We start from the raw sequence: 26,053 nt of genomic DNA, 5'->3' as shown, positions 1-26,053 counted from the left end.
GAAATCCCCACCAGAGCCGTGGAGCTGTTCTTCTTAGACGATAACCTCATGGTTGGACCAGAGTGTGTTAAAGTTACAGAAGTCACTTTGATTGTCCTCTGGGAACCACGAATGCCTTTGAAACATTTCAGCCATTACAGTAAGTTTACATGTTATTGGATGAGTGAGAGGCTTGGAGGTTTTTGTTAGAAGAGTTTATTCTCTGAGGACCGTGAACTGCATTTTTTGGCAGTCAAACTGAAAGAGCCTTCATGACTAAAAATGAGGAAATGTGTCAAGTAGACAGGTGAGATGCAGTAAAACATTTTTTATTGTCAAAGAAAAGTGGAAAATAAAATAAAAACAAAAAGGTAGAAGAATACATGAGCGTTTAAACATCAGCATAGAACCAATCATGAGGTAAGATCCCATTATTGTGGTTTAAAGTGTTATTTGATTGAGACGAACTAATACACAACCATAGCTGGTTTTACTGAGAGTCCCTCGAGTGTATTCACACCTCAGAATACACAAAACAGTGAGCCTGGTATCTCTGAAGTAAACTGCATGAATGGACTCCAACAAATGACTGTAACATATAACAAATATCACTGTACAATGATTGCACTTTCACACATGTTAAGAGAACAGTTACTGCATCTCAGCAGTTAAAGACTGTCCCCGTCCTTATGCAGCGAGATTTGGTTTAGTCTGAATCCAGCGAGCTCTTTTGTTCACATCCAGCAGCTCCCCGACTTTATCGCACACCAACACAAAAACATTTCCTCATTGCAGTAAAACGCGCACGGCCGCCCCGTCGAGTCCCAAGTGTTGTTCTTGGCACATAGAAGGTCAGGTATTCATTTACAAGCCACCGTGGTCTCTTTAAAGTGTGCATTTTAAGCTCCTGATAGTTCTTTGTTGAAGAATTTTGCCTCAAGCTGCTTTGTGTTTATTTTAACTTTTACACCGCAAAGCTGTGACGCGTCCTCTGCTGCGTTTCTTTATATCTATCGGCTACGAAGTCACAGGAAAGAAGAAAGAAAGCCGTTACTTCTACAAGCCATATACGTCAGTCTGATTTTCTGGAAAAAGTTAAGCTAACGTGAATAATTAGTTAAAGTTGTGCTAGTTCATTCTGAAAATAAAGGGTTAGTACCAAAACATCCCACGCCAAAAAAAGAAAAGAAAACTAAATGAGTAAATCACATCTACACAGAACATAATTTGGCAAAAATCTCATCATCAATCTATCGTAGCGTTACTCCTGATTCCACTTTAACAATTTTTTAAAAAGTCTTAGTTGATCAACTGTTCACTGAAAATGTCTTTCAGGCAACATGATCTCCTTTTCCACAATAAAACACACTTTCATGACGTAAACAGAGACCATGTTGTGTCGTCTGTAAGGCCTGGTCACACCAGAGATCAATTTATTCCATTAAAATTGTACCGATTGGTGGATTTGTGCTGTTAGCTGTTTATTTCTGAAAGAAAATGTGGACCTCTCTGATCAGATTGAGTGGCTTTGGTTGCCGGTGGATTGCATTAAATAAAAGTTCTGCCTTTTTGCCAAAACCAACTCAATGAAAAGCCACACGGTCTCTGATTCCAGTTAGCGTTGCACTTCTCACAATTTCATTACCGCTTGGTGAGTAGTGGGCGTGTTTTTGCAGACAAGTTCCATGCAAACTACTCGTGAGAGGAGCAACCTGCTAGCAACCAAAGCAAGCACAAGAAGGTTGTGGTGTAGCATTGTGTTCCTATTCTAAGTAATTTCACAATATCGACTGCCAGAAACCACATGCAGCCAAATCCACACTTTTCCGTAGTAACCGCCGGTTGCTAGGAGATCACTGAATGACCTATAGGACCCTGTGATTGAAGCCTTAGCGCAGTTGCTAGCATAGGGAGCTACTCTCTGTCCTCATTAATGAAGCAGTTTATTTAAAAAAAACTGAAGAAGAAATGCCAGTTTGTGGTAAACAGAGTATAAAACAGAATGAACTGGCAATGTTTTTGTGTAGTTTTATTGAGAGAGTTTATTTTGGGGGTTCTCATCTTCCTGTTACGATTGAGTGGACTAGTGACTAGCTAACTTATTAGCATTATCTGTAGGAGCTCTATGTAAGAACATAAATGTCTGAATCAGTTTGAATGGACATTAAACTAGAAATAAAGTCTACTTTAGACTTTAGATCTTTTAGATTTTTAAACTACACCCTCTCTAACAGCTCAATGATTGCCCAACTTCTGGAAGCTTACTGAAGGGCAGCAATCAGTGCTTGCAAGGGTTAATGACCGCTGGAAATGTAGTTTAAACAAATGTTTACCTCATTATGTGAAACTTGTTTAGCAGGAACACCGTCCACTGCCTGGCCCGTGTTCTCACAAACACACGAAGGGAAACATGACGCTAAAATTACCGCGCTACCTTCTGGTGTGTCCAGGCTTTCACTCTGAAAACTTTCATTTCACAAAAAAAGGAAAAAACATTCAGTGTGGTTTCTCTGTGGAATATGAACTGCTGCTGTACGTTGTGGCATCATTGTTCAGTAGGCATTGAGTGTTTATTTCCAGCATTGAACCTGCGTAAAAATGTTTCTCTAAAAATACTTTAAACATCTTGAAAAGGATGGTTAAGCTTGCATGAGGGTAAAAAAAGAGTCTTTTATTTCCAAGTTGTGTTGAGAAGGGTTCTTAGTTTGTAAGACGACCTGGAAATTATTCCTCAAAGGAGAGTGTCGATCCTGCTGCTGGGGTCCCCACCTAATGAGTCCTCGAGCCCAAACAGCTGGTCTAGGTTGACGGTGGAGCTACAGAGGAAATCACTGCGGCCATGATCCTCCTCCTCCTCCGGCCAGGGGTTCTCCAGGAAGGCTGTGGCAAGGAAGGTCTCCTCATCAAAGTCAGACATGTTGTTACTCCTCTCTGCCTCTGCTGAGCCTGCAGGGGCTTCAACGGGGGAAATGTGGGTTCCCCGCACTGTTAGGTCCTCCTCTTTCATGATGGGGCTCAGAGGCTCACCACCTTCCAAACTGAGCTCCCCGCTGAGGGCCGAATCCAGAAGGGCGTCCCAGTCAAAGTCCCCCTTCAGAGGTCCAATCTCCTTCTGTTCATCCATGGAGAGCAGAGGGAGCTGGACCGACGGGGGCTTTGGCGGCACCATTTCTGGAGCCCTGCTTCCTCTTAAGCCCACACCTTCCCCTGACCACCGGCCAGGACCCCAGCATGGTCCCCTCAGCCAGATGGGGGTCCCAATTCTGATCAGCGCCCGTTGCCTCTTCGAACTCCCGAAGAAGCCTTTGGGACTCTGGGTTGACGCAAAGCCCGATCTGCCCTCTGGGCTGAGGCTGCACGTTCACCCTGAGTCTGTTCTGCAGGGCCGGGTTGATCTGGACGGGCGGCATTCGTCTCTTCTTGTAGGCACCACTCAGGAGGCGCTCAGCGTACTGCGGGTCAATCTTCCAGAAACCCCCCTTCCCGGGCTCGTCCTTCTGCCGCGGCACCTTGATGAAGCACTTGTTGAGCGAGAGGTTGTGTCGGATCGAGTTCTGGAAAGAGGAATGTATATTTTAAATAACAGCTCACACACTGTCTTCATTAAGCTTAGATCATCAGATTGATGTTGCTCAGCACATTTGAAGCTGCAGCCTGGCTTAACAGTTAATTTAGCTTAGCATAATGGCAGGAACATGTTTACAAAAACTGTTTTGGTCTGTGTAGATAATTTTCCCCCTCATAACTGTAGAAGGGAGAATGTTTGGATAACTCACATGACTTTGCATTATGAGGGGCGTGGCCTCTGTGACTGACAGGTGTATGATGACATAGGCGGCTGTAGCTGCTAGCTGTCTGCTAGGCTAACTAGAGACTCTGAACTAAATCTCTGGACCGTGTTTGTGCTGTTAGAGCCTTTTGGAGCATTTTTATTTATCTAACCAATAATATGGATGCTGTGAAGTTACTGCACTAACAGACCAACAAGTCTGAGCTCCAGTTTTAGTGAATAAAATTCTAGGACTTTAATTGGATGTTACTAAAAAGGCAAAAAGAATTCCAAAATGTTCACGCTAAGACTTTTAAATGGCAGAGAAATCTCCTTTAAAGTAATACAAGAACATGTGTGCTATATCTGAAGTCCTTTTTTGCCTTAAGCCAGGAAATCAGGGTCCCAAGGATCTCAGGTTGGAGCTGATCCCAGTATGCTGCTTTTAGCACACCTGCTAAACCTGTGAGCTAACCTGCCCCCTCATGTTTCCTTTTATGATCCTTTAAAATTAATCTTAATTTAAAATTATTTTATTTTCAGGCATCTGTCCATTTTTAGCTTGGGTAACAATATTTCAAGGGAACTAAATCTTTATTTTAACACACATAAGTTGCCATAAAGTTGTTGTTATGAAGCTCTTTAGGTTCAGATACCTTTATGTGTCTTTTCAGCAACAGACTTTAGCTTTTTGTGGTGCAGGAAGTACAGCTAGCAGCGCATTGTAGTCAGTTATAATGTGCTGTGTATCCTTGCATTCAACCATCCAGCCCCTCTCCACTCAGGTCTAAACAGAGCGCTGACCCTGTGACCTTTGTTAAATATTATCTGCCCCATGTACTGCCTTACAATAACAAAATGCTCTGAAATGTCTGAGGCTGAAACTCTGGGAGTGCAGCGAACGGTTTCATCAATCATTGATCCAACAGAATTAAAGTTTTCAGAAAAACTGCTGCTGCCTTCATGAGAAGGAATCTGCTGTGGTTACTCCTACTGAGCTGATTTCAGGAATTATGCTGCTTAAAAAAGGAAAACAAAAAGTGCAATCCTGTTAAAGTTTGAGCGTTTTAGGCCTCAGTTATTAATCACACACAAAGCCAAGTGGCAGCAGGCCCAGACCTGTGTTCTCAAACAGAAACACATCCAGCTGTGATGTGACCTGAGAGAAACTCATTTTCACACAATGAGCGTGGCAGGTGGCACATCCTGTCTCAGGTGGACTGCCTGTGTGTGTGTGTGTGGGGTCCGTTACCTGCCAGGTGGGGTCAGCATGGCGGTAGTAGCAGAAGTTGTCAGTGATCCACTTGTAGATGCAGGACAGCGTGATCTTGCTCTTCTTGCTGGCCTGCATGGCCATGCAGATGAGGGTGGCGTAGGAATACGGCGGCTTGATATGCGCGTTGGTTTTGTAGTCCACGTCGTCCGGACAGTGTCCGTGTGCCACGATGCCAGGCAGTGGCTGCATCCTGCTGTAGGCCGCCGCCGTGGGCTTCCCCGGGGTCAGCGGCATCCCGATGGAGGCCGGGTCCCCGGCCAGGGGGAGGCTGGCGCCTCAGACCCCAGCTGCTGGTGGCCGAACAGGTGGTGCTGGTGGTGCGCGTGGTGCGGCACATTGGTGCCGAGGATGGAGAACTCCTGCAGCCACTGCAGGCTGGTCAGACTGTCGTCCAGGCTGACGGAGCAGCTGCTGCTGTCGGTGCCGCTGACTCCGTCCCGCTCCTCAGCCTGAGCCGCCGCCGTTACCACCTCCTCCTCCAGCCCCACGGAGCCTTCAGGCCACGGTTCGGCACAGCTCAGGGACAGCATGGCTCTCTCCTCTGTGTCAGCTCCTTCTCCTCCTCCTCCCTCTGTTACCTCCTGACAGGACTGTAAATACACACCCGACACTTCAGCGAAGGCCAGAACAATGACCCGAGAACAGCTCTGTGTGCGCGCAAAGGGACACGCATTCAATCCACATCCACACATTCATGCCTGACACCCACAAAGCAGCAGCTCAGCGTTATGTCACTCTGACACCACAACATCTTTCTTCAGGATGTGGACAAACTTTTTCTCTCTCTCACACACACACACACACACACACACACACACACACACACAGACACAGAAACACATACAGATACGCACAAACACACACACACAGAAACATGCACACACACACTCATACACGCGCACACAGTTACACACACCAACACGCGCACAAACACACGCGCACACTCGCGCACGCACGGGTCTCAGTTATCGCGTCCTGTTTGAATAAAGTTTGGATTTTTTTCCGCTTTCTGGACTTTCAAGTTTTTATAACTTTTTACGCGCAGTAAAATCTGCAGATTTGCGCTTCTAGTACTCAGAACGATCAAACTCTTGAAGGACTTTTGAACGGTTCTTGCGTATTTTCTACATTTCTGTATTGATTTGCTTGCTGAGAGAAAGAGGATAAATGACCTTCGGAATAAAGATCCAGACTCACCTTTGAGCTGCGCCCGCTGAATCCAGACTGATGGAGGCCGAGTGTGAGTCTGCGCACCTGCTGCTCCACACGGAGACCTGGGGAGGAGTCCTGCTTCTCCTGCTCGGCGGAGGTTTGTGGCGGCTGTCAGCGAGCTGCGGGCTCCAGTTTAATACCTGCTGCAGGAGGTTTGACCGGCAACCATAGCAACGCGACACCCCCTGTAAACAGCTCCGCGCGTCTTCATTGGCCTCCCCGTTTCTATGGCGCTTCATTTTTAATCACGCTCAAGTCAACTGTGGCCGCGGGTTCTCAACCTGAGGCCCGGGGCAGCTCCAGGGCACCTGTTGGGACTCTTACTGCAGGATTATTGCAGTTTTATTAAAAGCGAACACCGCGTGACTTTTTCTTTCTTTAAAAAACGAATGAATGCAAAAACATAATAAATCAGGATGGAAGCTCAGGTCCTGCTGCTCCAAGGCCACGATGCACCATCCACCCATTCATCCACCCACATATCCATCATTTCTATCATATTTAACACCGCATTTATTACTCCTCTGCATTCAGGACAGATTAAGTCTCCATATTATTAAATCTTCCAAAAAGCTTCCAAAAAGTAAAACCAGATTTTCTGTTGTCCTGCTGCTCTGAGCAGTCTGAGCATGTGGAGCTTCATAAAGGATAAACTATTTGACTAATTTTAATTTCTTTGAGATGAAGATTTTACATTTAAAACATGAAAATAAAGTCTTTTAAAGCTATACAGAAGACCCGATTATTGAAAATAAAAATATTTCCTCTGTAAATGTTTGAACTGCTCGACTGAGTTTTTATAGATAAAATGAGAAGAAGCAAACAAAACAACAGATTCAAACTTTTTTGTTTTTGTCTTTTCAGGAAGCTGATGAAACTTTTTACACTCAAACAACAGATTTAAATCAAGAAAAATATTTTTTCTCGTCATGTGCTGGAACCTCTTTCATAAATTATTTCCCCAATAAATCTCTAAATTTGTCAAAATAAATAAACAACAATAAAAAAAAATCTAAAAACCTCAAAGTAAAATTTGTGTGTTAATCAATCAGGGAAAACTTTATTTATATACACTTTTTATACAATAAAGCTGTAACTCATAGTGCGCACACACACACACACACACACACACACTACACTCATGTAGTATCACAGCAGGACTGTCTATGGAAACACTGAGATACAAAATAATAACTAACAGTGAAACATAAAGGGAACTAAGGTGACAGAATAAAGACATTAAATGATGAAAGCGGAGTTTTAACATTTAAACAAATAATACAATGAAAATATGAATTAATGAAAAGTGAAATAAATTTTTTATTTTTTTTTAAATTAAAAAGGATCTGAACAGTCTGAGCAGCCCTCAGGTCATCAGGTGGACGCTTCCATAAACACGGAGCTTAGGAACTGCATATTAACCCCATATTACATCTATAATAACACTATAATAAATTCTCAGAGTTCATTTGAGACGCGACCAAAAGGAGAAAATGTTAAAAAGTGTTTGTTTGGTTTTGACGGGGGAACATTTGATCATCTTTAATAACAGAAACAGTTTGTGGAGAAAAAGGATTCGGTGTTCAAAGAGCCCACCTCCCTCCACCTGAAACATTTCCACAGGATACACCTGTGCGTCCTCACTGATAGCTCCTCCTGCAGACTCCTCCCTCCTCTGTCCTCCTCAGCACGGCTGTCTCCAGGTCACAGAGGAGGAGAAGCCTCCCCAGGTCTCTGGTGGAGGAACCAAAGGAGGGGTTATAAAATGGGAACAGGGTGAGTCTTCATATTTAGGGTGAGTGATTTTTCTGTGATTATGATTCGTGTTTCTGTTTTTGTCCTCACCAGCTCGTCTCTTTGGATTTCCTTGTCCTTTTGTTTTTGTTGCGCTCTGAACTTTGTGTTTCTTGGTTTGTTTTTCACGGTTGTTAACGTTTTTTTTGTTGTTGCTTGCATCACCTCTGTCTGCATGGCCACATGTTACATGGAGTCTCTCCCTCGTATAACGACTCCTCACCCCTGGGTCTGACCTCAGAAGCCTGGACTGAGAATCAGGCATCAGCCACAGGAGACGTTTTACTGCAAAACGAGGTTTTTGTCTGATTCTGAGAGTATTCAAGTACTTTAATACGGTTACTTCTTGTGCCTGAGTGGGCTTGCTCGTTTGTCTGCACAGTAAATTTAACATACGAGACAAACCGAAAGCTGGACTGAGCGTCTGGACTGATGCAGGCGGAGGCATGTGTGAAGGAATGTACTTTTGTCCATAAGGCAGACAAGGAGAGAAAGGCGAGACAAAGAGCTCGGTGCCCCTCAACGTTCTGTTAGTGTGGCTCAGTGGTTTCCTGAGGCCCCTCACAAAACTGTAAAGCTATAAAAAGGCTTCCTCATCTCCTCAAAGCTGGCCTCGACCGATCTGCAGAGGCTGCTGACAGCTGCAGGCTGAGTGGGAGAAACACAGCTTCACCTGCTCAGAAACCTCCTCAGGGGTGAGGGGAGGAAGTGGGAGCTTCAAAATAAAAGCTGAATTGTGGATCAAACTGTTTGGTCTCTAGAGATAAATGATGTTTTCATTCAGCACACAAATATTTAGACTAATGCATGAGTAATATGAACATCAGGGAGTGAATTGATTAACTTTAAACCTTAATATAATTAAATGGATGAGTTTTAATAAAATTCAGTTGTTATTTGGCGCAAAAGTCAAAAATGAGCAATGCTCGCATTTTACTTTGATTTTATGCCTGTAGTCCTGTCTCTGTCCTAACTCTGCTTTGTTAGCCTTTTTTACCTGTCTCATGCAGAGGTCAGAGGTCAAAGAGGGAGCAGTGAAGCAGAGTAACTTTAAAGAACAGAGGAGCAGGGAGAGGCGATCTGGACTCAGACAGAAATCTGTCATTAAACTTCACAGCCTGGTTGATGGGCCCTTGCACAGGCACTGCGGATGGATTACTGCCATAAACACATAAACATGTTTTCATCTGAAGAAAAAAAAGCAGAAAAAACGCAATAAAGACTAAATCATGACTGTAGGGACACTGAAATGGAAACAAGAAGGTGAAAAACTGAGACTGCAGAGACTGGAAACATCGTCCACAGTGACAAAGACTGTGAAACAAAGAGGAGACAGAAAACACACAAAGACGTAAAACAGCTGCAAAGAAAAGACCAGATAAATACAACACGAGGCACAATGTGCACAAATACATGCAAAAACACAAAAAGACACACCAAGTGTTATTCTGATTTTTATTTTCATGTGTTCCAAAAGAAAATGACAGACGGCAGAATTACTAACACATACTCAGTATATTAACTGAAATTTGTTCAGATCTATTTATTACAACTCTGGAAGAAAATCTAAAAAATGAAAGGTCAAATAAATCCGAGCCCTTTGAACACAAATGAAAATCTATTTAAAATTTTATTAACGATAAAAACTCCAAATCAATCAATCGATCATTTCACTCAGTTTAATTTCTGAAATCTGGTATATATGTTTGTCTGTTTGTTTTTATTTGTAGTGTTTTGTTTAAATGCGCTCTGGTGTAATGTCTATGATTGGACAGATGAGGGCGCCATATACACGTGAGACGTGAAAGAGAAAAAAAGTTGAACAGATTTAGATGCTTTTATATTTGCGCCGTCATTAAAAAGTTATTCCTGCTACATTAATGTCACATCCATATTTTTTCTCCACTGATTTCTTCCGGAGCTGAGCAGGATTCAGTGATTCCCGCTTGGAAACAGTGGAAAATCAGATCCATGAACACATCCATGAACACACCTCCACTGTTACACACTATTAATTTATTCACTTTATTTATTTAATAATATTTTTTAACACTTGTTTGTTTATTTTTCTAGTACCGTGTTATTACCTTTATTTATTCACTTATATTGTGATTTTTCTATAGAGAAGGTCTCATGATTCGTCTTTTATTTGTGATGTTATTACTATTATTGTATTTCCTAATGTATTTTCCTTTGTGCTTGTTATGCTTTTGTGCAGTGCTGATGGTTTGTTTCTCTCTCGCAGTCTTTTTTGCACTTCCTGTTCTCTGTTGTCATCACAGGAACACGTTTGTGGATCTGTCAGACGTCTGTGCAACGACTCCTGTGATAATTAAAGAAACTGATTTAAGTATTACTTTTATAAAGTAACCGACTTTCCTTGAAAGCTTCTCGTTTAAAGTTTAAAGTGTTGAAATGCAGATTTTTGGGGTTATTTCTGTAGTTTTTTCCTGAAAAATGACTGAAGCCTGATTGTTCTGTGGATGGCTGCAGTAACTGCTTTGACACAGAGCGCAGTGAAGCTGGGAACTGTGCAGTAAAATTAAACGATGAATCATCTCATTTAAAAGGTGTGCTTGTTGTTCAGGGTGTAACTGAGTATTTTTGCAGTACTTGAGTACTTCCCAATAATCATTGTGTTTTTGTAAATACTGAGCTGTGCAGACGGCTGTTAACCATTGACTCTCACAGCCCCCCCCCCCTCCTCTTCCTCCCTGCTCTTGCTGTGGTGGTGAGATGACCCCGAGCTGAACTTTTCTAACATTCAGCAGCAGCTCAGACGGGAACCGTGAAGCATGCGCAGCTCCGGGAAGCAAGAAAAAGAAACAAAGCAATGACTGCAGGTTTCAGTGAAATTACAGAAAGCTTGATGTTCCGGTTTCATCAGAGACGACGGCTGCATCGTGGGTCCTGCACGTCTCGAGCAGGCGGATAAAAGTGCGTCTCTTTCCCGCTGGATGAAATCCAAATGTGCTTTTGTTTTACTGCTCAGGTCATTTTTAACATCCGCTCAGAGACAAACCCTCACCTACGAGCAAACATCCCCCACCAAGAATATTGATGAGTACAAGTGTGCAATTGCAACAGTCAAAGGTTAAAGGTCAGGTCAGTTAGTGGCTGGGGCTGTGAGTCACTGATAATTCATTAAATGTGTTAACAGATGAGAAATAATGCACCAGAGATAAACGCAGGTTAAAAAGTCTCCGTCACTGATAAAACATCACTTTTTACAACATTAGATATAATTTCTCTGCCCTGACGCCACTTCTGAAGAGAAAATCTGAGGAATATTTGCATTTGAAGGAATTATTCAGAGATAAAAACCGACACACTTTGTTTTGAACATGGTGCCGCCTCAGTCAGCGAATCGGGCCATGTTCACAGTTCAAAGTGCTCCACAGATAACAGGCTGAGCACAACAAACACGAAACAAGCATCAGAAATAAAAATATTACAGAATAAGAGAATAAATTGAAGAAACAGACGTCGGTGTCTTTGCACTAAAATCAATTTGCGGCGACGCCCTGGCTCGGTGTGTGCCAGGGGTCAGTTTGGGGACCAGCTTTGTTTCCATATGCTCCCCGTCTGCGTGTCATTGAGACAATGAGGACTCACGTGATCATCAGAGCTGAGTGCTCTTTGTCAAGTTTAAAACTGGACAGAAATAAAAGATGAGGAATTCAGGCAGCAGCTGCAAACATCACATCACCTGTCGTCTTTAAATATCTCAAAATAAGATTTATTTAACATTTGAAGGACACAGAGACTATCACACCAGCGAAGCCTCCAGTGGGTGTCATCACAGTGGCTACATCCATCATTTATATACAGTCTGAGATGACCAAATTATAGATATCCTCCCTCTCTGACATCACAGAGAGCCAAGATTAGAAAACACTGCTGCCGACTGAGTGTTCAGAGCAGTCTGAATCCTGAGGATTACTGCACACACACTGACCTCATTAACTGAAACGTGTTTAATCTGAACATCCAGCTCCTGAACTGAGATACCTGACAGGTAGAGCAGGTCCATCTGAAATGTGCAGCTATGCTGCTGTGAGGTTCTCATGAGAACATTTAATCATAGAAGGAAACAGAACCATTAGAGCTGCTAAAGCCTGTCAGGAGCTTTGTGTCCCTATAGTCTTCCTCTTCCCTCCAATAATACATAATAGATGTCCTCCTGTGTCACACGCTCCTTCACCTGCAGCTGGGCTGAATTATTCACCTGATGGCAGAAAGAGAGCCGGACAGCCTGCAGCCGAGAGCTGCTCTGCCCTGATAAGAAGATTATCAGCGTTCATCAGGAGAACCGTCTCTGTGGGTCCTCTGGAGCTCAGCTCTGAGGGGACAGGCTGATAGTGTTTCGTGTCAAAGCCTCGACGCTCATCGAAGCACAAACACTTGTTCCTCTTATCTGTAACCCATCATCCAAAAGGCTTTTTAAATTTTAAGTGTTTGCAGGAAAAATGCAGCATGTTCCCAGTGGGAAACCACAGACTGTATATCAAAGATGGATGTACCCACTGGAACATGTCTCTGTGTTAGAGCTTTAGCTGCAGCCATCTTGGTTTTTGAAGCCAGAAGTGACCATGTTTAGGTTAGATGTTGGAGTGCTAAGTTAGGAGATGATGCTAGTTAGTTTGGTTAGCAAGATGCATCCACATATATCTATGTAGGTTCTCAGTTATCCAGGTCATGGAAATCCAATGAGCTGATGTTTTACCTGCTCAGTCATCCAGATAAGTGAATCCCAAAAGGTCGATTCTGTTCATCTGGACGTAGCGAGATGAAAGAAGTCACTTGGATGAGTGACGAAACGTTTCTCCCACTGAACACTCTACGTCCAGATGACCAGAGTGAAACTTTTGGGATTTACTTACCTGGACGATTGATCATGCATCAAGACGGAATCTTTTGGGGTCTCAAGCAAAATGTATCTTCAGTGCTAAAACCAAATGGTGGAGGCGTTTAAAGTCTAGTGGGAGTTATCCCTTAAGAGGGTCGTTGACCCACTATTAGCATGAGCAAAGGTGTGAAACAGGGCGTGGGTCATTATCAACAGAGGTTTCGGGTGAAGCCATTGTGAGACTTTCCCTCACTCCATCATGTGACCTATTGAGATCAACTGATGCAAAACGTGAGTGGAGGTTGAGGCGCCTGGGAAGGATCTCAGAACTGCTTTGTAGGTGGCAGACAGCTGGCGTTGTAAGCCACCCCTCTGTTCAAAGATGGAGTCGCCACCATTTGGTTTTAGAAATGAAGAAGCTTCTTGGATGGGAAATCAAATGTCCTCACGAAAGCTACAGAAGTCCGGTCAGCTTCCTGAGAAACTGCCTAGTGGATGTTAGAGGAATTCAGTCTGCCACCCCTGGGGCCACCCCATTTAAAAGTTTCTAGAAACATCTCTGCAAGTCCATGCGGTGAAAAGGGGTCAGGATATCAATACAAAGATCAGTTTCATGTCCTTCTTCACGTTCTTATTGTCACGTTAGTGTTTAAATAAATCATTCTTCATCATTTATACAGCAGCATGATTTATTTTTGATGTGCTCCTGAGATGTTGATTTTGGTTTATTGTCCAGTCACAACAGCAACTAAAATGTTTGTGAAGGCAAAACCAATTTCATTATTAGCTCCTTATTTAAAAAAAACGTCAATGTAAGTCACGTTTAATAATAATAAATAAAATCTCTCACATCAAAACGTTTGTAAATCAACACATACGTTCCAAATCTTTAAATTACCCTGTAATTCTCATGAATATTCAGCATTCCTGACGAAACAAATTATTGAATAAAACATTACCATGGTTGTGTTCAAAATGTGTTGTTTCCTATTACTACAGTATATATTACAGTTTTGATAAATGCAAAAACAAATACAAAATAAACCTCCGTGTATTATGTAACACGCTCCTTATAGTTGCCTATTTAATTTAAAATATATTTTTGATATATCGGGTTTTTGTGGTGTATATGAGAAAAATATAGGCTGTCAGTTAAATAAATTAAATTTAAAAAAATGTATTTAATTTATTAGCTCTTTCTCAGGTTGACTCTATGAACGGGATATGTTTCAAAAAATAAAACAAAACAAAATATTTACAGTGTTTACACGTGTGAAGCTCGTGAGGAAGCAGCCAATCAGCTCTATGAATTCACGGCCACTGGCTGATCGAACATTACGTCAGCGTAACGGACAAAAACGAAAGCGCTTGTGTAACGATACTCGACAAACACGGAGGGCGGTGTGGACGGTTTTTACTCAGGCATCTTTAAGACTCCACCCACCGACACAGTCCTAACAAATAAAACCAGTGCACCGAAGAAATTTAAACTCGTCCCACCGATAGCCAATCAGAGCCTCTGTAGTACTCTCTCGCCGCGGAGCCGTCCAATCAGCGACGCGTTGCTCTTTGTTGTTGGCGATGACATGAAAACATTGTTGTTGCTGCTGCGGAGACTCACGGACAGACGAGCAGGAAGGACGGAAGGTTCGCGGGGCTTCCTTCAGGTCCGGGTTTAGTTATTATCCTTTTTTTTAATTATTTTTTTAGAAAAAAAGGTGGCAGTTTTTGTCTATAAAGGAGCCGCGGGAGCAGCCATGTCGGTGAATATGGAAGAACTGAGGCACCAAGTGATGATAAACCAGTTTGTTTTGACGGCTGGCTGCGCCGCCGATCAGGCGAAGCAGCTCCTCCAGGCGGCCCACTGGCAGTTCGAGGTGAGTGGGAGGTTTATTCACACTTTGAGTTCTTTTATTAACCCCCACGCGTGGTTTTGGTGTACAAAGAGGTGCCCGTGAACTCGCTGTGGTGGTTGTTTTGAGGATTTCCCGTGCTGCCTCGCTGCCATGCGCTCCCGGGGCTAGCGTTAGCCGCCTAGCCGCGCTGAGTACGTGGTGTTCGGATCGATGCTTTTTGTTTACATTCTCCGTCGCCTCGCCGCTAAGCTAGCTGCTGTTAGCCGGGCTGCTGGCTTTAAATAAAGCCATTTGGGCGCTCGGGTTGGACCAGGGCTATGTAAAGCTGGAGGAGAGCGGTGTTTATTTTGGCGTGGAGATGCCGATAAGATAAGATAAGCTGTTTTCCTCCGCTCGTATTACTCACAGATCATAAACTACAGGTCAGGCTTGTTTACCGTCAGAGCTCGCAGGGTGATGTGATCTGATGGATCAGCCCCTCCCTGCCCAGCTCAAAAACAATCGTTTCATCACGTTTCCTGTGTGAGTTTCTGGAAGCACAGCGAGCGTCTCTCTGCCTGTTTGTGTCCGCTTCACGGAGCGGATAAAGAGGTCAGACCGTGCGTGCTCCCCGCTAAGCGCCCTGACATTGATCCCGGTGCTGCTCGGTTAAATATAGACCGATTAAGATGCTTTATCCTTCCAGCTGTTCCTATACACGGACTTCTCTGTGCCATTAACACCTATTAGAAGCTGAAGCTGGCTGCTCGAGGTCAGTTTGAGCTTCTTCCTCGCAGTTTTCCCAACGTGGCGCTCAAGTCTCAAACTATGATTCAAAGCCGAGAAGTCCTCCTCTAACAGGGCGAGGCGGGCCAGGAGATAACAGAAGAAAAGCTTTGAGCTGCTCGTTGTGTTTAGTGGGAGTCATAAAATGCGTGGGTGAGCTGCTGGTTCTCCTCTTTTTACCCTCTCATGAAAAAAGTGGGTCTCGTGATATTAATCTGACACACATGCCGGGGTCGTGACTGTTTACTGGGCCTGTGATGGTCAGGATTCTTCCCTTCGTTAATAATTCAATAAAGCATACAATGTAAATACACAGGCTAGCTGTAAGTCATTACAGAGGGCACTGTGCTCGTTGGAAAATGAAAAGTAGCCACTATTGATCAGATTTTGTTGAACAACAAACTTGGAAATTTCCATGAAGTGACGGTCAGGCTCCCTCTGCTCCTCACTGGTTTCCTCTTTCATTGCTAAACCGGCCTGTGCTTGTTTCATTCATGTGCTGCAGCACAGAGTGCTGTGTTTTCGCCAGTTTATGGAGAAAACACACGCATACTCGTGTTTGCAGTGACATGGTTTGAAATCCTCCTCAGCTCGTTCAGCCTCTCTCTAACTACCGATCACAGATTGTGGATCGGATTAAGACTTGGGGATTTTCCTTTTCATGGATCCAAAATGTTCATTTAGTGATCTCAGAGACTGGATCACTGGAAGAAGTCTGACGTTTTTATTTTGGCCCGTCTTCAAAAAGCTGAAGTGCACAGACTGCAATGAGCCAGATAAGGCAGGAATGGCTGTCCATCAGCCATTCCTGAAAGGTTGTTTCTCTACGGCTCTGTGCTACCTCACCTCACAGCAGTTTGTGAATTTTAATCTTATTTAATTAAATAAAGGAAAAAAAAGATTTAAGTGTACCCAGGTCCTGTTTACAATTTCTGCCCCCATCTGTCTGCATTTTTGTGGATGATTTCTCCTCGACCACCTTCCAGAACATCTTCCTGACATTTCATCAAACGCACCCATCCTCAGCATTGACCTGCTGAACAGCTGACGGACGCCTGAGCTTCCACACCTCCGTCTGTTGCAGCCAGGTGCTGCACCGGGAGGGGAGGAGGTGGCGGTGATGTTTGGAGTACTGTTAGGAGGTCGGGGTATGACTGATTAGCTGACTAGTTTATTTGGAGAAAACCGCTGTGTGCTGCTGCTTTGTGTGTGTGACTGGAAACTGGGATTAAGGAGTGTTGTTGTGTCTCTGGAGTGAGTCACTAACCTTCACGTTACCTGGACAACATAACACAGCTGAACCCTGGAAGACAAAGCTGAGGGAGAAGCACGGGTTGCAGGCGTGACCTTGGTGTGAAGGACGCGGGTGTTCTTTGCGTCTGAGAAGTTGGACTTGCAGTCAGACCTCAGTCCGGCGCTAACACGTCCCCACAGGACGGCTGTTATTTTGTTTTGGTGTTTGCTGAATGAAGAGAATTGAGCTGCAGTTCCTCTAACGTCCACCTGAGGCTCCAGCAGTGAGTCGGTCCCCATAGACTCCCATGTGAAAACATTCCAGCAGAAATAAACAGGTTTACACAAACTTTGATACACAAACTCATTCAGTCTCTGTGGATAATTTCCTCCTTCAGAACAATCGTCCAGGTGTTTACGTTCACGCTGGATGTCCTGCTGACTCACAGTTCAAAATAATCTTTATTTATCTTGCCTGTGTCATTTCCTGAGCCCATGAGGGCTGCTCCCTCTCACTGACATCATACAGACCCAAGAGTAGAAGAAAGTTTCAAAGTTTACATTTATGAGGAAAAAAATTGAATGATGTTAAGGAACCGCGTGGCTTCACACCACAGACCTTCAGCCTGTCTGTCAGCAGGCTGTGATAGACGCACGGACCTCAAATAATCCTGAGATGTAACCTGTGGAGGAGCAACTGGAGTAAGAAAGTTGGTGGAAGAAGTTTCTTTGAGGGGAAAGAAAGCTTTTAAAATTGTACCTTTGAAACATTTACAGGTTTGACTCCAAAGTTAGTTAAAAACAGACCTGAGCGCTGCGTGACGTTGGCAGGGCCAGATGATTGTTTTGTGTTATTATCATGTTGATGATGATGACTGTGTTTTTGTACAGTGTTGACTCGCTCTGAGCGAACACAGTCACACGTGAGGAGCCCGAAGCAGGAAATGTGTTCATGCTGTTTTTGTAAAATTACTACAATGACAGTGAAAATAGCTGCTGATTAACTTCCTGTCGAACCGCCCGGTTTGCTCCTTTGCTGAAAGAGGAAGTTTCTTTTTATGTTGGAGCTTCGTTTTTTTTTTTTGGTTTTTTTTGGCCTTGGTCATGAGGCACCAGAGTGAAAGTAAAAGCCGTCACGCCGCCGCGAACCGTTTTCCCTCTGCAGGGACTTTTAAAGACACTCGCAGGTTACCGAGTTTCCTGCAACAAACCAGAAAATTAAACGAGACAAAGAGCAGCTCTTAACACAACAGCGGCCGAGCACTTTCGCTCTTTGAGATGGGCGTCACGTTGTACGGCAGACATTCCTGCGCCGCCGCCGCTGTTGTTAAACAACCACGGCTTGGGGGGAGGGGCATGGCATTCATTCAAGTGTTGGGAACAAAAAGAAGAAACTGAGGCTACGCTGAACTCCCTGTTCAGGCCACAGGAGCTCTGCAGTCCCACAGTTATTGCAGACAGTGAACTCAGCATGTGTTGTTTACTGATATCAGCTCATCTCCAAACACCACATTCAATGATTTTTATCTGTTATGCACAGTTAAAAGTTGTGCTGGTTTAAATGTTCCTGCATGTTGAAGATGCTGGGAACAGTGGAGCTCTGAGGCGTTCGGGTCCTGTCTCAGTTTTAAGTGCTGGAAAGAGAAAGTCTAAAGTGGACCCCCCCCAACAACACACACACACTCCCTGACAGTTTCCCGTCTCCAGCGTGAGTCACGCCACCCTCAGGTCCTCCGGAATGTTTTGTAGCGTCGGGCCGGCTCCGTCTATCGGCCCAGTGTTTCTCCTTCTGCGGTCACGGCGTGCGTTTGAGTTCACAACAAAGACGAAGCATACGTGAAGCCAGCTCGTTTCCCTATTTGCACAATCAGGAGAAGCACTGTTTACCTTTCAGGCTGCTGTGAGGAAAAGCTGGAAAAGTTCAGCCGAGACGAGCGCTCGTGTTTTGTTTTCTGAAAACTCGCAGACCTTCAGAGATACGAACGTTTGAATCAGTTCAAACCAGTTCAGTGTCACACAGGACGAGACGCAGATTAGTCTCTTTGTTTCTTACTTCACTGCCAACGTTTCTGCTGCCACAGCTGCTTAAATCCGAACATTTTCAGCGTGTTTCTGCAAACATGAAACTAAATGTCTTTTTGGGTTTTGTGAGGTTGTCTCTGGCGGTTAATGCACCGACTCAGGAAATAAAAAAATGACGTGACACATGAGTCGATGATCATAAATAAGTCAGTCCTTTTATAACTGATCAGTTTTCCTGTTTCAGTGATTATTGGTATTATTGGGTATGTTATCAATGCTTCCAGGCCCGATGACCTCGGCTGTTTCCGGTGGTTTGGCCGTGAAATAGAAGCTCATTTTTCGTTCCGTGGCTTTAAAAATGTTGTCAGCTCTGCAGGAAGCTGCAGATCATTTCTTCAGAAACAGAAAGTCTGGTTTTTGTTTGCCTCCCTCGGGGTTTCACCCTCAGCAGCTCTGCAGAAAAAAAGAGTCTCTGCGGTCTGATGACTCAGTTTCAGGTCCCAGTGTGGAGATACGTTTAACCCTTTGTGTTAATGATGGTGAAAGGGTGGGGGTATGGGGCGGTCCTTCCTGTTTGGGGTTTTGGGGGAAATGAATGCGTCCTGCTTGCTTTCCATGTGGAAACGTAACTCGTCCTTCTGCCTCTTTCTGTCTGCAGACGGCCTTGAGCTCCTTCTTCCAGGAGGCCAACGTCCCCGGGCATCATCACCAGATGGTAAGTGCATGAAAACTTCACTAAACACAAAGGGTGGGACACGGGCGCTCCAGCTGTTTGGGAGTGAAACTCAGCAGCTAGGTTCAGATTTATTTTGTTCAGTTACTCATTAAAAGGGTTTGATTTTGATTTTATGAAAGTCTTCTGTGGTTGTGGTTGGATGGTGGATGGTGGGGGTTCAGCTTAGCGATCCACAGGCTGACATCAGGAAGCAGTTCGATGGTCCACGTCCTTCTTCCTGCATCTGCTGGTTGGTTTAGTCACAGGGTGCAAACAGTTTGTGCGTCAGGCTGTAAACATGTTTATTTCTGCTGTAAAGTTTAGCAGGGACTGTCTCACTGTTGGAGCCTCCGGTGGACATCAGAGGAACTGCAGGTGTTGGTGGTTGATTTCTCAGCCCTGGAGTTTTCTTTCTGTCTCGTTGATGTGCATTATTTTATATTTGCGCTCAGGCGTGTTGCCTTTGTGGACAGAAGCCTGTGTAAATGTGTAGAAATGCACACGTGTAAAGCTGATGTTGATGCTAAAAAGTGGAGTGAAGGCAGCAGAAAGTGGAGGGCGAGCTGCTCACACACAGACGCTGTGTTTGTGTTTGAGCGCTGTTAGGACGACGGGCGTGTGCAGCCATAATAACTGTTTAATCTCCAACTGCAGCCCTGTAATTTAATAATTACTGGCTTATAAAGAGAAAATGTGCAGACCTGCGTCACAGTGAGCAGACAGGTGTGTGTGTGTGTGTGTGTGTGTGTGTGTGTGTGTTCCCATTAACTATCTGAGTCTCCTGCTCCTGCCTCCCTGGATTCGTCTGATCCTCGGTCGTGCTGGGACAGCCAACATCTGCAGCAGGCGTGTTTTGTTTTCATTCCTCCTCCTCTGGTTTGCGTCGGGGGGGGGGGGGCGTGTTGAGACAGCAGGCTGCCTTGTTATTATTTGGGTGACATCATCTCGCCCGAGGCTTTCATGCACTGAAGCAACTCAGCGCTCTGAGCGAGCATCAGCTGCCCAGCTTCCTCTTCCTCCGGGGTGAACGGGAGGAGGAGGAGGGAGCAGCAATGAGGAGCCTTTTATTGTGAAACTGATAAGTTTGTTTGAGGCTCAGAAAACGGCAGAGTTTGGACTTTTTGCCATAAGCACAAATAAGGACAAATTTAGTGGGATATTTTAGAAAAATGTAAAAATATTTTGAGTACAGATTTTCGGAGTATGGGGGGAAACAGGAATCCACACGTGTGACTGTAAACTGATGAACTATTAAAAATAACGCTGTAGTCTTCAAGAGATAAAAAGCTTCCAAAGAAGAAAAAGCCCGAGAACCTCGAGGCTCTGACGGGAAACTGTCTGAGGCGAGAGTTTTGGGCCCGGCGCCTGAGAGAGACGTCGGCCCGAGGAGCTCCAGCTGTACGCGCTGAGAGAGCGAGGCCACGAAGGGTCAGCGCAAACCAGCCTTCTTAGACGCCTCCTAGATTAGTCAGAGAGCGTGTGTGCGCATGCAGCAGCGTCTCGGAGCTTTAATAAGCACCAATCAAAGTTGTTCCTGTTCCTGAAGCTCATTCTTGACTCGTAAGTGAAAGTTTGATTATTTGGCTCTGTGTGAGGTCACGTGGCGTGCCCGGCGAGCTGGTGTTTTTGTTCTTGATCCAACGTCATCGGTGCGATGCATCAACACGCAGCATACCACAGAACCGGTTCCCCGAGGGTCACGTGAAATCTACAGAGGCGAGGCCGTTTGTAACGAACACGCTGATCCAGCCTGAACACGAGCCGGAAATCCCCGCAGGTTTACCGTCTCTGAGACGGGCGCGTCTGCACGCCGTGTACCTCGGCGCAGAAACAACACATCCGGCTGTTTATGTTGGGAAGGAGAGCCTTTCAGCAGCTCATTATGAACATATGAGGACGTTTTAAGTTGTTTAATAATTCTGGGAGTAGCGTGGTGGAGGCGGAGCTCCAACAGGCAGCGTAAAAGTCACTGTGGTCATCCCGCTCTTGTTTTGGTGACACAGATCTGTGGCTACAGGCACAACTCTGTTTGTTTTGGTGTGCTCCAAATTGACGTCACTAACCATCACCTCATGAGGTGGGCGGGTCCCACGCTGTAAGAGGAAGTGGAAGGGCTAAAAGATTTCTACAGTGGAACGCCGATTTATGATTGGTGTTCCACCTGCACACAAAGGTCTACACCTGAGACTCGGGTTCAACCATCTGTACCACATATGGAGGGTAATTAATGTCCGTTTCATCTCAGGAGCTGGTGGAGACTCCAGGAAGTTCCTGTGAGCTGCCAACAGTCGGTTATTGCCCCCCCCAGTAAACCATAAACATAAATATGGGTGCAGCCAGCGTGTCGTCACCCTGGCTCGGGTTTTGGTGCCACCGTGTTAGTTTACGGCCCGCAGACTCGCACCTGCTGACCTCATTAAAACGAAGCTGTTTAATAATCTTGTTTTCATCGAGCAGCATGTGCGACTCCGTTTATCCAGAGCTTCTGCCTCCAGGAGCCTTAGAAATTCTCGGGTCATCACCTGGGCCTCCTGCTGACTTTCCTTCTCTATTTTTGGCTGACTGTGTGTGTGTGTGTGTGTGTGTGTGTGTTACTTCATCTGACTTCACATTAAAACATTAGAAGTTTTACAACAAGTCCTCCAGGCTTTTATTTTGAAACTGTCCTCTCTTTCTCTCCTCTTCCTACAGATGTGCACTCCCAGAAACACCCCCGCCACGCCGCCCAACTTCCCCGACGCCATCACCATGTTCTCCAAACTGCGGGCGTCCGAGTGTGGCTCCGGCACGGGCAGCGGGCCCTCCCAGGTGTCCATGGCGTGCTCTCCACCAGCCCACTCCTCCACGGTGGGATTCGGCTCCTTCTGGGCATCCTCGCCGCCCAGCCACCAGCCGGCCTGGCTGCCCCCGTCATCTCCCACGGGCCACCACATGCACCACAATCACTACCACCACATGCAACAGACTCCCATGTGGCCCCCCGTCTCCCAGCCCAACGGCTCCCAGCAGGCCCCCGTCGTATCTGCGCTTCACGGACAGAGATGAGGCCGAGCGGCGGGCTGAGTGGGGGGCTCTGGGGTTTGTGGGGCGGGAGGGGGGAAGATTTCTTGTTTCTCGTTTCTCTGAACTGAACACGAGCAGTTTGGCTTCGCTGCGAGCCAGAGGGCGACGCCGGGGGTCTCCGAGGACACTGAGAAACTGAACCCGGCCCTGCTCTGAGCAGAACCCCAACGGAGCACTTGCTGAGGATCGGAGCCATGAGACGTGATTTTTAGAGACTCTCTTTTCATTTGTCAGAAAAAAAATCAGACAGGAAGTCGGCAATAACCAGCAGACCAAGAGGAGGACGAATCAGACGTGTGTGTGTGTGTGTGTGTGTGTGTGTGTGTGTTTGGACTACAGATGTGCACCAACAGGTCAGCCACAAAGTTTCATTTACAGCCAAAAAAAAGAGGAGTGCTCCGGCTGGGCTGCCAGCTTAGACACTACCGTGATGTCAGAGATGATCCCAGTTTGTGCTTGTCATTCAGTGCTGGTTGTTTAAGGATAGTTTTTCTGAGCTGGATGGAAAAATGTTCCTTTTGCTGCACACCTGCCAGATGTGAACACAGCTGGAAGTGAGAAACTGTGCCTGAGGCAGAAAATTTAAAATAAATGTAATCTTGTTTATTTCCAATGATTCTTTTTTGTTGTTGTTCTGATCTCTGCTTCACGATTCCTCACAATTAAGTCATGACAGGGAAAAAAATCTAAACCTCTCGTTTCCACCTCCACAGATTTTTAATTCCACTTAGAAATAAATCAAACTAAACACCTGCACAGCCTGTTAGCTGTGAGCTAACAGGCTAAACGCTCACCTGCTCTGATTCTTCTGAATTCACTGAATATATGAGAAGGTGGGACAGAACGTGATGTCCTCTCAGTCTTTATGGGACAGCCTGACAGTCAGTGTTACCTTTGCACACAGGTGCGTCTGAGGCATAAAAACAAAGACGGATCTTTATTAAAATTTTAATTGTTGTTCTTTCAGAATGATTCAGGCTGTTTTCACTATTGAAATCAAAAATGGGACTTAAATAATCAAAGTTTGTCTTTTATCATAGAAGCCATCATAGACTGTATATAAAAGATGGACATCACCCATTACTTTGAAAAGTCCTGTTTTAAAACATTCAGTCAGCGACTCTTACTGAGAGACTTTGACCATAAACTTATCAGGAAAGTACAGCTGAGTTCAGAGGTCAAGTGAGCAGTAAGTAAAAGAGTCGCCCCTGCTGGGCATTAGCAGGAATACATCATTTTCAATGTTCACGCCCAGAAACCACATCAGTCTTTCATAAGCAGTGTGTGCATGGGCTTTGGGGCACGCGTGCCCTTAAATTTAAAAAAACGAAACCCGAATATCTCCCTTTTTTTTTTTTTTTTTAAATTTCATATCTTTGTTTGGATTGAGATCTTTAATCTTTATTGTGCAGCAGATTTGATATTTTTTTCATCCAGCTGTGCACTGATACAGATGCACTGATGTAGACGAGCTCAGTAACATTCGTGACGTCTGTGGGTGATGTGATGAAGAGCTGAGCGCGGCGAATAAATGACAGAAGAAGAAGAAAAAGGTCAAAAATGAGCTGAGATGGAGGGTTTGCAATAAGCTGCTGATGTGAAGCCGGGTTAGAAAGCAGAACTCGATCGCCTGTCAACTTTTCTGGGTTGTAAATAAAAAAAATTCCAGTCGAACTTTGATCTGAGAGCGCTTTTATGTTTTTTTTTAAGGTCGGCTCCTCCGCCATGTTTGTGTCTGCGAGAGGTTTAAAGGTCGGCTCTGCGATTTCCACACAACCTTTCAGACACTCAAACGCTCCTACCTCCATCTGTCTGAGGGGGCGGGGCCCAGCACTCGCTCTGAATGTACTCTGCTGGACTTCCTGTTTGACAAGTCCCGCATGCGTCACGGCGAGTAAAATAAAGTCGCGTTTATGTCACGAGGAAGAAGAATGAGGAGTTTTCAGGTTTTGTTCTTCAGACAATCAGCTGTTCGTGAACCACGTTTACTCGCTGCAGGAGGGGCGTGTCGGTCTCTGACATCAGAGACTCTTGTTAACAGATTTAAATGATGTGAGGGAACTCGAGCGCTGTGAGCTAACAGGCTAAACGCTCACCTTTAGGGCCACGCCTGCACGCTGTCAGACTTTAACGTGAAATGGTGGGAAAATTGTTGCCATAGTCAAACACGTCGTGGGTCAAATTTAATGTTTGACTCGTCTGGTTAAATGTGACGGTGTCAGGTGTTCGTCTCTGCAACACTCTGAGGAGCCCACACGTTAACCCCGAAACTGAACTTTATTAAGAGATTTGCTTAAAATCAACTAAGAACAGATTCTTAATCAATCATTAACAGTTTAACCTCTTAAGCCCCAAACCTACCTGATCTCCTGCCTTTTGCCCCCGTATCAGGGGGCGTTAGGGCTTAAGAGTTTAATCGACACTGGCTCGATTGTTGGAGCCTCGGTCGGCTCCACTGATGGAAGCGTAACTGAATATTTAGAGTTAAATGTAACAGTCTTACAGCTGAGTCGTTGGAAAAGTTTAAGCGTGAAACATTTGGACTGAAAATCAACTGTAATGATCAGCTGATCAATCCCTTTTAAAGTAAATGATTTCCAGTCCATCATGTCAGTAAATGCAAGTTTGGCTTAAAAAAACCTGAATAATCTGATTTTTTCCAAGTACAAAATTTCACATTTGCGACTGAAGCCACAGAAACCTTTGGTTTATCGGCACAGTCGTTGGTGGATTGCACAGCCGCTGCCAGCTTTTCCACAGTGAAATGCGGAGGTCAGTGGACGCCTTTTAGGGTCCGAGCTTTAAAGAGTAAAGAAAATGACCTTTTAAAGAGACCTTTTCCTAAAAGTCTTAGCTCTGACGATGCGTTCACTGACCTCAGGGCAAATCCAGTCTGAAATCATTCTGGACAAGTTGGGGGAAATGAGGAGCGGCTGGAAGGTGACCTCCTGCCTGGTTTGTTGTTGGTGACAAGCCGCGGGGTTCGGAGGCTCTGTTTGAGATTCCCGCAGCGTGGATTAACCGGCCTGTCCACGCTGCTCCTACTCTTGTTTTTGCAACATATTTTAGGCCTTTCAAATCCAGCTGAGGACTTTACAAACTGGTCAAAGAGTCATTAAAAGATGTTTTTAGCTCTGGTTACTTTCTCACAGACTCTGATCCACGGCTCTTTTCTAGAGATTTCTCTCATGTACTTTGTTTTCACTTACTTTGTTTAAATTTGTATTTATATGTTTAATAAAACAACTTCTGATCTGTACTTCCTCTGGGCTCTTCTGTCTTTCTTGGCAGTGTTTGGTCACGCCGCACCTATTTTATTTTTACTGTAAGAGCGAAAGAAAGACGGTTGAACTTCTTTGCATTTGAGCGACTGAAGTTTGAGGAAGGATGTGGTCGGGCCGGGTGTCAAACTGAAGAGTCGTGCCGTCAGTAAGATCCACAGTAACGAGGATTAATGAGCCGCTGCTGAAAGTGAAGCGAACGCAGCGATGTGACACGTGTAAATAAGGAAGCGAGGATA

At 44.9% G+C, this 26,053-nt stretch overlaps 2 protein-coding genes across 2 annotated transcripts; one reads left to right on the top strand and one right to left on the bottom strand.

The window, feature by feature from the left end:
* Positions 1-289: 289 nt before the first annotated feature.
* On the bottom strand, positions 290-6,471 carry foxj1a (forkhead box J1a). Its single transcript, XM_003442567.5, is given in 5 exon segments — positions 290-3,116; positions 3,118-3,533; positions 5,001-5,290; positions 5,293-5,614; positions 6,222-6,471. Coding segments are annotated over 4 exon segments (1,374 nt in total). The 5' UTR covers positions 5,555-5,614; positions 6,222-6,471; the 3' UTR covers positions 290-2,710.
* A 7,985-nt stretch (positions 6,472-14,456) lies between these two features.
* Positions 14,457-22,898, top strand: ubald2 (UBA-like domain containing 2). Its single transcript, XM_003442568.5, has 3 exons — positions 14,457-14,756; positions 19,414-19,470; positions 22,162-22,898. The coding sequence occupies exons 1-3, from the start codon at positions 14,637-14,639 to the stop codon at positions 22,513-22,515; spliced, it is 531 nt and encodes a 176-aa protein (XP_003442616.1). The 5' UTR covers positions 14,457-14,636; the 3' UTR covers positions 22,516-22,898.
* The last annotated feature ends 3,155 nt before the right edge of the window (positions 22,899-26,053 follow it).

This window comes from Oreochromis niloticus, linkage group LG4, assembly GCF_001858045.2.
Source record: "Oreochromis niloticus isolate F11D_XX linkage group LG4, O_niloticus_UMD_NMBU, whole genome shotgun sequence".
Taxonomy (NCBI): Eukaryota; Metazoa; Chordata; class Actinopteri; order Cichliformes; family Cichlidae; genus Oreochromis; species Oreochromis niloticus.
Note: the sequence above shows the minus strand (reverse complement) of the source record. Positions and strands in the feature narration are given on the sequence as shown.